This window comes from Apodemus sylvaticus, chromosome 21, assembly GCF_947179515.1.
Source record: "Apodemus sylvaticus chromosome 21, mApoSyl1.1, whole genome shotgun sequence".
NCBI classification, from domain to species: Eukaryota; Metazoa; Chordata; class Mammalia; order Rodentia; family Muridae; genus Apodemus; species Apodemus sylvaticus.
Window position 1 is genome coordinate 50,739,905 of NC_067492.1, and position 15,631 is coordinate 50,755,535.

At 42.3% G+C, this 15,631-nt stretch overlaps 1 protein-coding gene across 1 annotated transcript in view; it reads left to right on the plus strand.

The window, feature by feature from the left end:
- Hhip (hedgehog interacting protein) overlaps positions 1-15,631 on the plus strand; it is an 88,112-nt gene that overhangs the window by 49,799 nt on the left and 22,682 nt on the right. Inside the window, exons 5-8 of the mRNA XM_052166631.1 lie at positions 8,732-8,883; positions 9,442-9,615; positions 10,627-10,770; positions 14,854-14,975. Coding sequence (XP_052022591.1) covers positions 8,732-8,883; positions 9,442-9,615; positions 10,627-10,770; positions 14,854-14,975 — 592 coding nt within the window. The remainder of the gene's footprint in view (positions 1-8,731; positions 8,884-9,441; positions 9,616-10,626; positions 10,771-14,853; positions 14,976-15,631) is intronic.

Below are 15,631 nucleotides of genomic sequence, written 5' to 3' on the forward strand. Positions count from 1 at the left end.
ATCCCATGAAATGGCTTACACTTTTATTTATTCTTATTAAGCCTAAAAGGACAGAAGAAGGTCTTTACTTCCTCTAAATGGCACTGACAATTCTAAAATCTTTCTTCAGAAAAATGTGTGGTGCTGTTTCTAAGAAGAGGTGATGCTTTTTTGTAAGCTTATCGTTTTGTTCCTTTATTACTACAAACAAGCTGTGTCTTAAACCGCCTTTCATCATTTGGATATGTTTCAGCAAACTGAACTTGAGAATGTCTCAAAGTTATTACCATGTGAAATACATTGAACCAAAGAGCTACTCATGTTCAGGTCATGACACAATGATGCTGATGTAACACATTCTTCTGGCATGGTAGAGGTCCTATGGCTGAATATCACTATCTGGACATGGTTAGCAGTCCAGGGAATCCGTATTTCAGGAGGCACTAGTGTATCAAATGAAATCTAGAGAAGGCATGGAAACACAAGCATACTTCAATTCTACTTGATGAGTATAAATTTAACATAAAACAAACCACAGACAGGTACATAAGGTATTATGATTATAAAATTTAAGAATCTGAATGTGCATCTGTCCCTATTGGTATGAAATGTAAAAGAAACATTACTGTAGAGTATGAAGCTATAAAGCTGAAAATCCCAGAGGGCAGGAGCTCTATGCATTTCCCATGCCCTGCATGGAAGCACCAACCTCACTGGACTCCACCACTTAGGAGGTTTTGTTTGTTAAATATCGCATGCGTATAGGGGACGTGTGAGTGTAATTTAATCTCTGCGGGTGTGCTTCTAGAAGACACAAGACAGCTTTAGGTGTGAGTCCCTGCCTTCTACTGTGTTCTTTCTATGGGCTGGCCTGGAAGCACATGGGGCTGTCCTGTCTCTCCTTATTCAGCAGTAGTAGTGTGGGGATTACATGGGTCATGTCTAGCTTTATGTGAGCTCCAGGGATTAGAACTCAGGTCCTCACACTTGCTCAACAACCACTTTATCCACTGAACTAGCTCCAAAGCCCCAGAGTTTTTAATGGAGATTTTTATTAGGTGGACAGAATGAATTAACTTAGTTGGTGATTGAACTTAGTAACTCCTCTCAGAATGAGGGGAGAGGTGAGTTAAAGGTTTCAATTTTCTGGGCCCAGGGTTGACTTCTCAGGCTGCTAATTCCACTCCTGACCTACCTAGGGGGCCCATCAATATTCACTCCATTAGCATGAGCTCAGGTGTAGTTGAAAGAGTGTTTTATAAATAAAAAAAAAAAATATTCCTATCACTCAGGAAATTCCAAGGGTTTTTGAGACTCTAGGCCAGGAACTAGAGGCAAAGGCACGTTGTACATGCATAATCCTTTTATTATGCATGTATTCCTTCCCATAAGTTCTCTCAAGATCCCCATGGGGACTGGCTCTTCTGCAGAGATTAAATTACACTTTAGAACTGCTGAAAAGCAATGTTTCTTACCTTTTCCAGAAGGTGAGAAAAAAAAAAAAAAGAAAAGAAAGCACCCTCCAGTATATTTCAAAACTGCAAGCAGAGAAAAATAATATAGAACTCGGTTTAAAATAAAAACGTCAAGTCTTAGCTTCAAATGCTGCGATTTCCCATCAGCCGTGCTCTCCCATATTTGGTAATACTCCTGGGTCGTGAGGACCCCTGCGGCTAGCACAGGAGCTTTGCTCTTGAGTAATTTATGCATACAAATCCTTCTTACACAACTGTCTTCTTCTCTTTCGCCCTCACTCCTCATGGGTGCTGTCAGTCATTCTAAAGATCATTAGGATTGTTCCTATGAGCAATCAGGTGTCCCCACTGGCCTGCTGTCAGGGACCTAGCAGCAAGTGGCTTATGTCACCATCTGCAGCCAGGTGTGATGCCTATAAAAGGGACCCTAACTCCCCTCACACTCCTCCCATTCCCTCCCTCTCTCTCCCTCTCTCTCCCTCCCTCTCCCTTTCTCTCTCTCTCCCTCCCTCCTCCCCCTTTCTCTCTCTCTCCCTCCCTCCTCCCCCTTTCTCTCTCCCTCCCTCCTCCCCCTTTCTCTCTCTCTCTCCCTCCCTCCTCCCCCTTTCTCTCTCCCTCCCTCCTCCCCCTTTCTCTCTCTCTCCCTCCCTCTCCCCTTCTCTCTCTCTCCCTCCCTCTTCCCCTTTTCTCTCTCCCTCCCTCCCCCCTTTTCTCTCTCCCTCCCTCCTCCCCTTTCTCTCTCTCTCCCTCCCTCCTCCCCCTTTCTTTCTCTCTTCCTCCCTCCTCCTTCTCCCCCCCCACTCTGAGATAGCCTTCTGCCTTCCCATCCCCCCCAAAAGGCCCTCACACTAGATCTGTTGCATGGCATAGTTTCTCAGCAGCACACCTTGGCACAGCCACCAAAGGTACCCACCCTCTGCATCTCATCCTCTCATTTCCCATGCTGGCAGCTAAGTTAACAGGTGTGCCATGACAGGCTGTCCTTCTGTGCCTTCTGGTGATTGTGAAGATGAGCTCTACTACCAGAGGCTACGACCAAAAAGACTCCAGTTTTAAATGCTTAGGATCCCATTTTTAACGGCACATTAAACGATTCTTGTAGTTTGTCCCTGACCAAAATATGTCCTCAGGAATGTACGAAGGGATTAAGAGTGCTAACCTACACACAGGTAGGGAGTCCATCCTGGGTTATCTGGGCAGGCTCAGAATCCTCACAAATTTCTGAAAGCAGAAAGCAGGGTTGGGAGGACTGGATTGGTGCGATTTGAGGATCAGCCTGTTATTGCTGTCTTTGAAGATGGAAGGAAGAACACATGGACTAAGGAATGCAAGAAGCTGCTAAAATTGGAAACGGGTTTAAAAAAAAAGACAAAAACCAACAGCTTATCGCCTGGAGCCTCCAGTAAAGAAGGCAGCTTTGCTGACTTTTATCCTAACCCTCGAGACCCACATGCAATCTTAATGTCCAGACCAAGATCACAAATGTGTCTGCTTCCAGCCACCAGCTTTAAAAAGATATAGTCTGGTATTGTGTTTGGAATGAAAAAAAAACAAAACAACAACAACAACAACAACTACAACAAAACCTACTTATTTTCTCATTTCTGGATAATACAACGTTCTAGACTGACAAGAAAACAAAGGTTCATACAAGAAGCAGCCATATTAGTGGCCAAGTCCGCTAGCCCTCCTTTCCCTCTCATTCTGTGTACCACAAGAGGTGACAGCTGACAGAGGAAATGAGAAAGTCAGCCTGACAGAACAGACATGTGACATGACAGACATGTGACATGACAGACACATGACTTAGAAACGATTAAAGATGCCACTATCCTATTCTGCTCTTGTCTCAGAGATTCCTTTGGGATTAAGTGAACAACTGTTTTGCCTGAGGCTGTCCCTTCTCCTACCTGTGCCCTGGTGTCAAGAGAATGGTCTTACCTTCTGTAGAAACTTGCCTAACTCTTAGTTATTGAGCTGCTGGGAAGGCAAGCTTTTCCTTTTCGTTACTAAGTCTTGGAGTTACTAAATCTATGCACCTGAGAAAACGCAGATAGTCACACAAATAAACCTCTGGTAAAAAGATAGACCAAATACTTATCTACTCTTTGCAACTCCTGTTGTTTGGAAATGCCCATTTCTAATGATGCAGTATTGCTTAACCACTCAAAAACATCAGCATCGTAGAAGAGTGTGGTAGGAACGAAACCTGTGAAAAACACAGTGGTGTCTAGTCCTGGAGCACCCAGTGTTCTTATCCTCCCTGCCAAGCAAAACCTGATACCTAGTAGGTACTCAATTAACATCTGCTCAATTAATGTTAATTTTCCATTGTTAAGGCAGCAATAATTTGACTATAGGACTATTTATGCTGAGTGCCACAGGGTCATGTGAATACAGGTGATGAAGTCATGCCTATTAAAAGGAACGCATATATTCTCGCAATCCCCTTTTCTGGTTTTTGTTTTGTTTGGAAGCAAGTAGCCCAAGCTGGTCTCAAACTCATTATATAACAGACAGCTGGCCTTGAATTCCTGATACCTCTGCCTCTGCCCTGTAAGTACTGGGAATATAGGCATATGCAACCGCACCTGGCTGTAGTAGCCTTTTTGAAAAACTAGATTAAAATGCTCATTTAGTAGGCATAATCGCTTGCTTCAGAGATACCCTCATCACTAATCTCTAGACACTGAGGGCACGTTAGACAGCAATGGTTGCAGCAGAAGGAAGTCAGCACGTGAAGTCAGCCAGTTAGTTAAGCGTGGACAATAACACTAAGGAAAACTGTAAACATGAGTGGTGCCTCCAGCTTCCGGTCCCGTGCTGCCCCTTTCTAAACTACTCAAGTCAGCATTCTACAAAGGAGACGGAACAAATGAAAGAGAAATAAAAACTCAGAATATATTAAGTTTAACCCACATTGAAAGTAGAGGGAGGGGGATCAGTGAGGTGGCTCAGTGGATAGAAAGGAGCACCTGCTGCTCTTGCACAAGACCAGGACTTTGTCCCCAGCACCCACAACTCGCTGACATTCCTAACCCCGGGTCTCGGGGCTTTAATAACTTCTTCTGATCTCCAAGGGACACTAGGAATGCACACGATACACCTACAGACATACATGTAGGCAAGACACTCATGCATTTAAAGATAAATACATCTAAAAATTTTAAAAGAAAAGCTAAAGAGAACGTTTTCTTTAGAAAGTATCAGAGTGAAAGACAAATACCTTAAATTTTCCCTTAAAGAGAAAAAAATATATTTTCTGTTATAATCATTTAGTGGTTACTTCTTCTCGAATGGACATTTCTGGTTATACAAAGACTATTCTTTCACAATTGACTAGAACTTTGATCTGCTCAATAGGGTAAAGTTTCTCCCAGCATTGCAAGGGGCGATCTAGTCCATTAAAGCCTTCAGGACTTAGTTGGGAGGTGTTAATCTCATATTCTGTGATGTGTACCCTGTGAGACTGCCCCCAAGAGTTGAACGGTAGTTCGTTGACTTTCTGTTGAGAGTCCCTAGGGAAGCTTTTCTGACTGTCTTCCTCTGAAACACGGTTAATCTCAAGATTCCAAATGGTTTAAGAACATTGTTTTCAGATCATTCAACAATCCTCCTTTGAGTATCCTGCTGTGGTTGGTGTGGGGCTATCCAGGTTTCTGTAGTATTGGGAGGCAGGTGGGGCAGGCATACTAGCTCGAGATGCCAGCCTTTAACCCTAACACACAACTGTGATCTGACTTCAAGTAACATGAGGGGTTTTTTTGCAAGCCTTTCCTCTCTTCCTTTATTTTTTAGCTTGATTGGAAACCTCTCAAGCATGAGCTTTGCAGATGATAACTGTTTTGCAATGTCAGAAGCACCACCCCTTGTGGGCTTCTAGTCTGAGTCTCACGATTCTGTATGCATAGTCACTTGAAGCCCAACTTGATACAAAGTATTCAGTAGCTAATCATGAAGCCCAAATGAGAGGATATGGAAAAAAAATCACTGCCATTCACTTAGGTAATGATAACTATCTTGGACCTTGGCTAACAGATTTTTAAAGCATTGTCTTAGATGTCATACTTTTTTAGAATGGCACAGCTCTCTGGACTGGGTCAATTGTCCTCCATCTGATGTTCAGTGAGTGTGTTCATATCCTATTAGCCAGGTCAACTCAGCTCACGCTGAAACATCCCTTCTCCTCTGGTGCTCCGGGGATCAGTTTCTATTTCGAGGCACTGCTGGGTGGAGCTCATGATTTCCAGTCCCGTGAGATCTGAGCCATCGTGAGAAGAAGAATGAAGGGAGTTAGGAGGGAAGCCTGTGAATGTCACATAAGCGTTGCTTGACTCCTTCTGCTGAGCCTCTAAAAGGGATTTAACAGAGTTTGCAACAGGGGGGAGAGAAAGGCAGCTTTGGAACTTGGGGAGAACAGAAGGAGGCTGTGAACACAGATGTCCAGAGCTTGGGTGAAAAAGGATGTAGGATCAGAAGGAAAGAACAGAGCCTTAAGGAGGCTGTCTTCAGCCATTCCTAGTGCTGGGACAATGTCCAGTTAATGTGTAAGGCAGGAACAATGTGAGGGGACCCGCGGCCTTAAATATATGATAGCATCATTGTAATGAGGCTCCTGACCCAGGCATGATGTCAATCTTCCATGCCAATCAGCATGCCTCTTCATGTAGACCTTGAAAAATGAGCTAGACATCAAAGGCAAGTTTTCATTTGTTCGTAATATATTTTGATTAATAGATAACATCACTGTGAAAGCTAATTCAGGTGAACCACCTGTCATTGATATTTTTCACTGAAAAATGGTTTTCAGTCTCTTGCTTCTGTAGGAGAGTTAACAGACCTTCCTAATCTCTGAGCCTTGGCTGGTTATTAGAGACAGCCATGATATTTAGATAACACATGAAACTTTTTTCACTGATATAGTCAGGAAAATTTTTGTTGGAAATGACTTAAATAGCCAAGTTTGCAAACCAATCACAACACAGAAGGTGATTTGAAAAGAGCAGAGCAGATCCTACATCCTAAATTAATCAAATGTCAATCATGTAACTTGAAAAAAAACTGGAATTCTTGACTTTTTAAAAAATGCATTATCTATTTCATTCAAAACTCACTTGTTTTCTGGATTTGGCACTTTAGTAAATGTCTGTGATGCTCCTGGATTCACAGGTGTGAGCCACGTGTTTATAACATGAACAAGTACCCACTCCTGCATGTAGATGTGTCTGCAGCTCAGTTCCATTTGGCCACCTACAACGTGTTCATTCTACATCTATAATTCCTTAAGCAACCAGCACAGTTTTGAGATGTGTGTTTTGCTTCTCCTCAGGCTGTATTTCTGACTCTTAGATTAGGGACTACAAAGAAGTGATTTCAGCTTCCAACTTTCCATAGTGACCACAGCCTTTGGTGAAGCACACCTGCAGCACTTAACTTGCCCCACGGGGTTCGAGAGGAGCACACTGGGGAGCAGAATTAATCATGGTCAAAATTCTACCTGTGGGCCTCCTCGTGCCGTCTGTCAATGTGGTTGAAATGTGCAGACACTGTACATTCAAATTTTGGTTATACATCTCAGGCTCTGATGTCCCCTAAGACAGGCAAATGCTATTTATCTCCAGTGATAAGAAGAGTAAAACACCAGCATCAAGTCTGTATTAAAACCATTATCACAAAATAATCCACACAAAGCAGAGGTTCATTCATAAATCATAGTCATTAGCATCTGACTCTAATGATTAAAGTTTAAATCAGGCATATGGCGATGTGTGAAAAGGTTAACACTTGGATAAATGATTCAGTAGGTCCTGGACATTTCCAGCCAGTGTATAATTAATGCACCTCTCAAAGTCTGAACATTTCTACTTTGGATGCTATGTAGCCAAACAAATTTATCTCTGAGCCATGAAACAAATCAAACAAGGTTTATCGAAATGAACTTTTGTTCATAAAACTTTATGTTCTCAGAGTAGCACATAAGTTGTACCCAGTGTTGTTTCGTGTTGCTGACGAATGCTGTGTAGTGGGTGGGACTTAGTCAGTCTACCATTACTGACCACGGTCTGCAATGAAGTTTTGGCTTTCTAGAGTTTTCCCCATTTAACACATCAGAAGTTAATTTCTCACTGTATTTTGCCAAAGCAGACGTGAAGTTACAGGCTTATATAAGTAGCAGATGAGAGGTTGTAGAATTCAGTGTCTGACAAAGGATGTCACTGCTGGGGGCAACTTACCAGACTGCGAAGAAAAATGTTCATTTCATTTCCTAGAACATGGAATTTAAGTTTCTGATCTAGATAATTTCAGTCACTTTGATTCCTAGATAGATATTCCTAGTCTACTTGTGGGAGAAAGCAAATACTAGGACCATATTGAATTTCCACAAGCTGAATTAGCAGAAAATGAAGATAAAGTATCTTTCTATTTCAGAACATGATGATATTTTAATTGCTTTAGCATTTGGCATGTCTAACGTATACAGTCTTTGACACTCATATAATAACAAAAGAGTTGTTTGAGATTTTTCTTTTCTTTCTTAGCATCCCCTTTCCTTCCTAGTGTTTCTCCTGCTCCCATTCTGGTCCTGGTCTTTCGATCTCCTCCCAGCTATTCAGGCTTCTGCTGTCTGCAGTTAGGGATGCATGTAAAAACTACCTCCTCTCGGCATGGATAGGCCAAAGCCGCTGTTACCTAGCTATGATGTACAGACCACCATCGTTGTGACAACTGAAGTCGATGCCTTCGGGTGAAACAAAGGTTTATACATTACACAAGCAATTTAACTGCTTTCTAAACATATTGCCAAGACAGTGGAAGCTGGCAGTGCACACTAGGTTTTAGGTTGGTTTTTTTTTTTTTTTTTTTTTTTTTTTTTTTTTGGTGAGCTGGATTAGAAGTAACTGTTGATTGTGAACCGTTTTTTATTTGTCTCCTATGCACTACAAGCAACCTTGTAACCCAGTAAAGAACGTCTCACAGCATTTAAAGTGCTCTCTCTCCCCAGTTCCCAAGATTACATGCACAAATCACTTGATTAAAGTGGCATAAGGGTCCTATGCATACATAACTGAACAGGACAATTATCCTGTTCTAACCTTTAAAGAGCACCACATAGAGAAATGTTTTATAATCCTTTTCTGTCCAGTAGGCAAAGGAGAAAAGAAAAGAGGTTGGGCAAAGATTATTCAAAAGAAAGAAACTCTTTTGGGGTTCCAGTTGAAACACAGTAAAGAACGTAATTAACTTCGAGATTCTTTGTGTTTTCCATCTGACTGCAGGGAGGAGACGAAAGGGGCCTGCTAAGCCTGGCATTCCATCCCAATTACAAGAAAACTGGAAAGCTGTATGTGTCTTATACCACCAACCAGGAACGGTGGGCCATCGGGCCTCATGATCACATTCTTAGGGTTGTGGAATACACAGTATCCAGGTATCACTAACTCATGTGCATAGAAGAACAAAGTTTGTGTTATCTTTTCTCTTCATCTCTTTACAGACTGTTTATAAACTATTGCTCTAACTCCCGTAATAATTAGAGCAGAATCATCCCATGACTTAAAACATGGTGTGTGCATCTCTGTCTCTTTCTCTCTTGTGTGTGTGTCTCTCTTTCTCTGTCTCTGTCTCTGTCTCTCTCTGTATCTCTGACTCTCTGTCTCTCTGTCTTTCTCCCTGTCTCTCTCTCTCTGTCTCTCTCTGTCTGTCTGTCTGTCTCTCTCTCTCTCTCTCTCTCTCTCTGTCTCTGTGTGTGTGTGTGTGTGTATGTGTGTGTGTGTAAAGGAAATCAAATCAAATGGTGTCATTGGTATTTTCTCTCAATTATTTCAGTTTCAATGATGTTCCTAAAACATAGAGATTAATGGGTTTTTTATGTCATTCTGATTAGCTCTATTTCAAGTATGGTTGTCTGAGTGCACACCTCTTCCTTTCCAGTGGATTCACATTATACCTGCAAACTCATGGTGTTCTGCCCCTTTCTGTCATGCAGGAAAAATCCCCATCAAGTTGATGTGAGAACAGCCAGGGTGTTTCTGGAAGTCGCTGAGCTCCACCGAAAGCATCTGGGGGGGCAGCTGCTCTTTGGTGCTGATGGCTTTTTGTACGTCATCCTCGGGGATGGTATGATCACATTGGATGACATGGAAGAGATGGATGGGTTAAGGTAATAGACTGCTTACCAGCAAGTACTTTTTGACACTAACATGATTCCAATGCTAGGACACAAGGTCTGAACCAACAAGTGGGAATTGTATCTGATGTTTGAACATGAGGTTATTTTATGCTGAAGCCTGTCCTAAAAGAATAATTGCTACAATTGCCACCTTGGCTCACAAGCACTGTGTATCTCTTCCTCTGGACACAGCTGCCCCCCCACCTTCATCCATGCTGCTGCCCCACCCTCTGTCTAATGAACTGATGTCTTAGGGAACATAAAACTGGCAAAGATGAAAGAGGACAGATTAAACACACACACACATAAACACACACATACACTCACACACATACACACATACACACATACATATACGCACACACTCACTCACATACCTACTCACACATACACTCACAGACATACACACTCATTCACACGCACTCACACACACACTCACACACATATATACACACACACATTCACACACATATACATACACACACTCACTCACACACTCACACACTCACACACAGTTACACATACATACACACACATAAACACACACACACTCTCACACATATACACATACATATACACACACTCACTCACATATACACTCACAGACATACACACTCATTCACACACACACACTCACACACTCACACACACACATATACCTACTCACACACACATACACATATTCACACACATATACACACACATACACTCATTCACACACACACACTCACATGCAGTTACACATACATACACACACTCATACACACACACACACATACCACACACAGCAAGCAGCATACTATGGCACATTTTTGTCCACCACACATCTTGTACCTAAACTTTTCCTGGTCTCACTTCTTGTCACACGGAATTTGGAAATCAAGAAGTTTTGACCCAAATTGAAGAGATGGTTTCTTTCTCCTTAGAGCAACCTTGCCCCGTGTGTGCAGGTGAGACAAACAGCCTGAGTGTAAAGTACTCACTCCCCTTCCGATCTCTCAGTGACTTCACAGGCTCTGTGCTGAGGCTGGACGTGGACACCGACATGTGCAATGTGCCATATTCCATACCACGGAGTAACCCCCACTTCAACAGCACCAACCAGCCCCCAGAAGTGTTTGCCCACGGCCTCCATGATCCAGGCAGGTGAGGACATCTGCCCATCATCCCTGCATTCAAAGCAAGACAGTTTGAGATCTAGGAAGAAAAGTAAGACACCCAGTCACCAAATAGCAAAGGGTAGTATCTCTTTGTACCTCTAAAATCATACCAGCTATTAACTAAATTTATTTAGTATTTAGCCCACTTTCTATCATTCATGTGTGAAGAAGGTCAAAGAAAATTAGACAAGGGAAAACTAAAGTTCATAGTAGTCTCCAAAGTTTTCCCTCTAAATTTTATTTCCCTTGTTGATTTGGTCTGCTTTAAGCTGTTTCAACAGGATACCACATATAGGTGATTTATCAACACTAGATGGGTTTCAACACTAGATGGTGATTTATAAACAATTCTGGATGCTGGGCAGTTAGAGGCCATGATGCTGGCACCTGCTCAGCATCTGCTGAGAGCTTTCTTGATTCCTCATCTCATGGTGAGAGAGGAAGACAGAAGAAGTTTCCAGACTCATCCACCGATGTGGAACCCACTCGTACAATAACCAACTGATCTCACAATAATAGTATGACTCCGTTGGTGAGAATAGTGCTCTAAACACATCCACCAGGGAGGTCCTGTCTGCACACCCAGCTGCAGTGGGGATCAGGATTCCAGGACGTGAGCGTGGCGGGGTGTGTTCAGACAGTACCACATATGCTCAACAGGAGTCATGACAAGTGTGTTCTAAGAGCTCAGTCAGGGTTATAGAAGAGTCCAAAGGAAGAGGACAAAGAATGGCACCTCATACTTCACACTGGGCGGTCCTTCCTGCCGTCGCGACCCTTAATGCCAGATGACGTAGTACTCATTTTCAAGGAGTTGAGGTAAATGTTAATGTCTTTCACACCTCAGAAACTTACAAACTCTAAAGGAATATATGTCTACTATTTTCTGCTTATACTATATTGAACCATAAAGAAAAGAAAACTAAGAAGTCTATAGAGTGAAGGATTTCAGGCACACTTTAAAAATTCTAGGAACTTTAACAGAAATTCTCTGATGAAAACCACGTCCAGTCTGGCCTATCATTCAGACTGAGGCGTATGTGGCCACATTCATTCATTTATTAGCTTAGTTATTATTGCTATTTAATGTTTATTGAGTGTTCACTATGTGCAAGGTGAATATTTCTCAAACTTTTTATTTTTATAATCCCTCGTGCCCTTCATCTTTGCTCCGTCAAAGCCCAAGTCCACAGTTCATTTCCTTTTTGGCATCTCCACAGATCTTAAAAGTCTGTTCAGCAGGGAATACTTAAGGTGGGATCAGGATGTGGAGGAAACTGTCACATTCCATTTCTATAGCTCAGAATGCACAGACACCACAAAGCAGCACTTTGAAGTGAAGCGGCCTGAGTCACTTCACTCCCACCGGATCCTTCTTGCAACCTTCCTGGGGGTCCAAGCCTCAGTGCAAAAACACAGGATGAGGCCCTTTCCAGACCCTGCTCATGGCAAGATGCCTGTGCCACAGAGCCCTGCCTTCTCTGGCAACCGAGGGCAAAAGAAAAAGTGTGTTTGCATTCTGCTTCCCTCTCAGAGAATCTCAAGCAGAGAAAGACTTACTGATGAGAAAAGGAACTAAAATCATTATTGGCTATAAATCAAGCTGACTGCTGTTAAGCACCTTGTCTTATGGTAATAAACTAGGTACTACTGCTCTCGGTAATACTATGTGACAGCTGCCCATACAGCACCTTTTTAATTTGTGTGTGTGTGTGTGTGCGTGTGTGTGCATGGTGTGTATGCACCATGAAGAGGGTAGAGTAAAGGAGGAGGTGAGATGCCCCCCCCTCTATTTTCCAGCTTCCTCTTTTCCTTCATTTCTTAAGACAGATGTCTCACTGAACCTGAAGCCAGATATTTCTGTGAGGGTGACTGATCAGAAAGCTCCGTCCTATCTATTACCCGCCTCAACAGGTGGCAATGCTGGGTTACAGGCTGTGTCATGTCTGACCTTCATGAGGATGAGGGGGAATCAGACTCAGATCCTCCTGTTTGCACAAGAAATATTCTTCCCACAGATCCACCTCCCGGCCCGCCATCTTCATTTTTAGTTTCAAGACGAATTAATAGGTTCAAGGTGACCGTAAGTTACAAAGATTAGTGTGCAAGCCCAATGCGCTTGTTAACATAGCCCCCCCCCCCCCACCTCCAGGTACCATCATCCCCAGTGGAATGATTTTTTCACTGAGAAACTAATGAGACAGCATGGGCACATCATCATCTCCGAGAGTCCCTGATGGACATTAGCAGCCATGCTTGGTGGTGTACATTCTGTATTGCTTTTAGACAAACGGACAGCCACAGGTTGTGGCTACGATCGCCATAGCCTTGGCTGATCAGTTTCAGTATCTGGTTCCCTTTGCACATAAGAAACAGAGGATGAGACAGAGGATGGTGTGGCACTCACAGCCCCCTGCAATTCACACTGGGAAGAGATCACCTTTTCTGCAACATGAGCTGCTTCTTGTTAAAACAAGTCAGACCTCTCTTTTTGTCACAGATTCTCTATCTTAAAAAATAGGTAGTGTGAGAAATCCTCTCACCCTGTGGGGACTAAAGTTCCTCATTAAGTCACGACATGGCTGTGTCTCCTCCATCCCTGCCAGGCCCTATACTGAAGGAGTCACTGTCAAAGGGCCTTGGAGGCCCTGTCGCTGTAGAACTGTCCTATCTCCTGCTTCTTTATTATGACTGGGCTCTGTGGAGCACTCGGTTATTGTTCTGTTGTGTTGTAGTAACTGCTGAGTGACTCTTTGTCTCTGTAACCTCTACTCTCAATTTTTTGATGTTTTTAATTTATTTTATAGCCCAGTGATTTGGTTTATAAGTAGTTAATGTATTTCTTTGGCCCAAAAAGCAATGCTCAATGGAATGTCTTTTGCCTCCAGGGGACATTTGACAATGTGTAGAAACATTTTTGGATTTCACAGCTGGGATGAGGGGCTAAGAGCAGGGTCACACTGCTGTCATCTAATAGAACAAGGCCAAGGAGATTGCCAAGAACCCCGTAATTCACAGAAGGGAACCCCTCACCCCTACAACAAAGCTACATGGTCGCAAAATGTCAAGAACATTGTTTTTTGTTTGAATTTTTGTTTTTTTGGTTGATTGGGTTATGTTGTTGTTGTAGTAGTAGTTGTTGTTGTTGTTGTTGTTGTTACATTTTTGAGGAGTTCAGACATTTCACTAGGTTTCATTTTTCCTCCAACCCCAGCCTCTTCTTCGCTTAAACACACAGGGAATATTGTGGCCTTTTAGGCCTAGACTAGGTAACAGGAATATAGTGACCCTTGTGGATCCTTGATCCTTATGTGGTTAGAACCAAAGGACTGCAGGGATATTCTGATCTCCAGATTAGGTATGGAGGAAGTGAGGATAGGGGGAGGTGACAGACGTCCATGCATACATGTGGCAGCTGTGTCTCTGTTCCTGGAGTGGAACAAGTGGGACCCTTAGAACTAGTGACTGGTGAGATGTCTCAGTGAGGAAAGGCACTAGCCATGGAACCTGAACATATTAGTCCAGTGCCAGGAACAGAGAGAAAGAAGAAAGTCGACCTATACAGATTGTCCTCTGACCTTCATACAGTATGCTGTGGCGTGTGTGTGTGTGTGTGTGTGTGTGTGTGTCTAAACACACACACACATGCACTAAATAGATGTATGTAACTTTTTAGAGTATGTCTTCCATGTAAGAAACACAACACTAGTTCTAAGACTAATAAATTACATATATTATGTGGCACAGATGAGTTGATGGTAGCATTGATTCATATTTCTAAACTCTGCCAATGTGTTAAGCATGAGGTAATCCTTACCAATAGACTAACAAAGGTTCTTAAGATAGTGAGAACGTTCATTAGAAGAAAGATAGCCAGAAGAATTAAGAAACACACTCCCGAGGTCATTAGCTTCAACAGAGTAAACAAACTGGTCAGGATGTTTCCTTCAGTGGTTTCAAGAATATCCAAACTCAATTGCTCATAGGATCATTGCCAGCCCACAAACCTTTCCTTGTCAGGAAGAGACCCTGGGAGGAATTAATGAGTATCTGCCTCTTTATTATGCAGATGTGCTGTGGATCGCCATCCCACTGATATAAACATCAATTTAACAATACTCTGCTCCGATTCCAATGGGAAAAACAGATCATCGGCCAGGATCCTACAGATAATGAAAGGAAGAGACTACGGTGAGTGAGGCAGAGGAGGCTGCCTGTGCTTTAGGTAATGATTGGTTTTAGTATATTAATTAGAAAAAGGTTTGCATAACGAGCATTGAGTAAGCATAGAAACATTGGCCTGCCTGGCAAGGCCAGTGAGTAAAACATTTTTAAAGTTTCAAGGACTGCCCTCTGCCTGAGGGTTCCTCTGCTTAATTACCTTTCCAAAGGATTGAATGGTTCTCTGTAGGTTCAAATAGTTTAATAGTCTCTAAAGTCAGCAGCTGTATTCTGCTCATCTAAGACCCAAAGTGAAGAATTTCTCTTTATTCACTATGATACAGGAGAACTTGTCTTAACATTTTTTATATACAGAGAAATAAGCCTTAAAGGTAAGAAATTGCTTAACATTCAACATGCAAGTCTCAGCAATTAGGAAAATAATGTTGCTAATAAAAATAATTTTAAAATGGATCTTTTTTAGAGAAAACAACGTAATTGACTTGTAAAAGTAAGTCATGGGAATAAAATGTTTAAACATCATTTTTAATAACATGATTACTGGAGTATTTACAGAGAACTTAAAAACAAAAAGTTGGATAATGAAGTCCAAAACATTCAGAATTTTTCAAAGCTGTAGTACCTACTCCCTTTTGAAGGCCACAATATATTAAGCATTATTACAA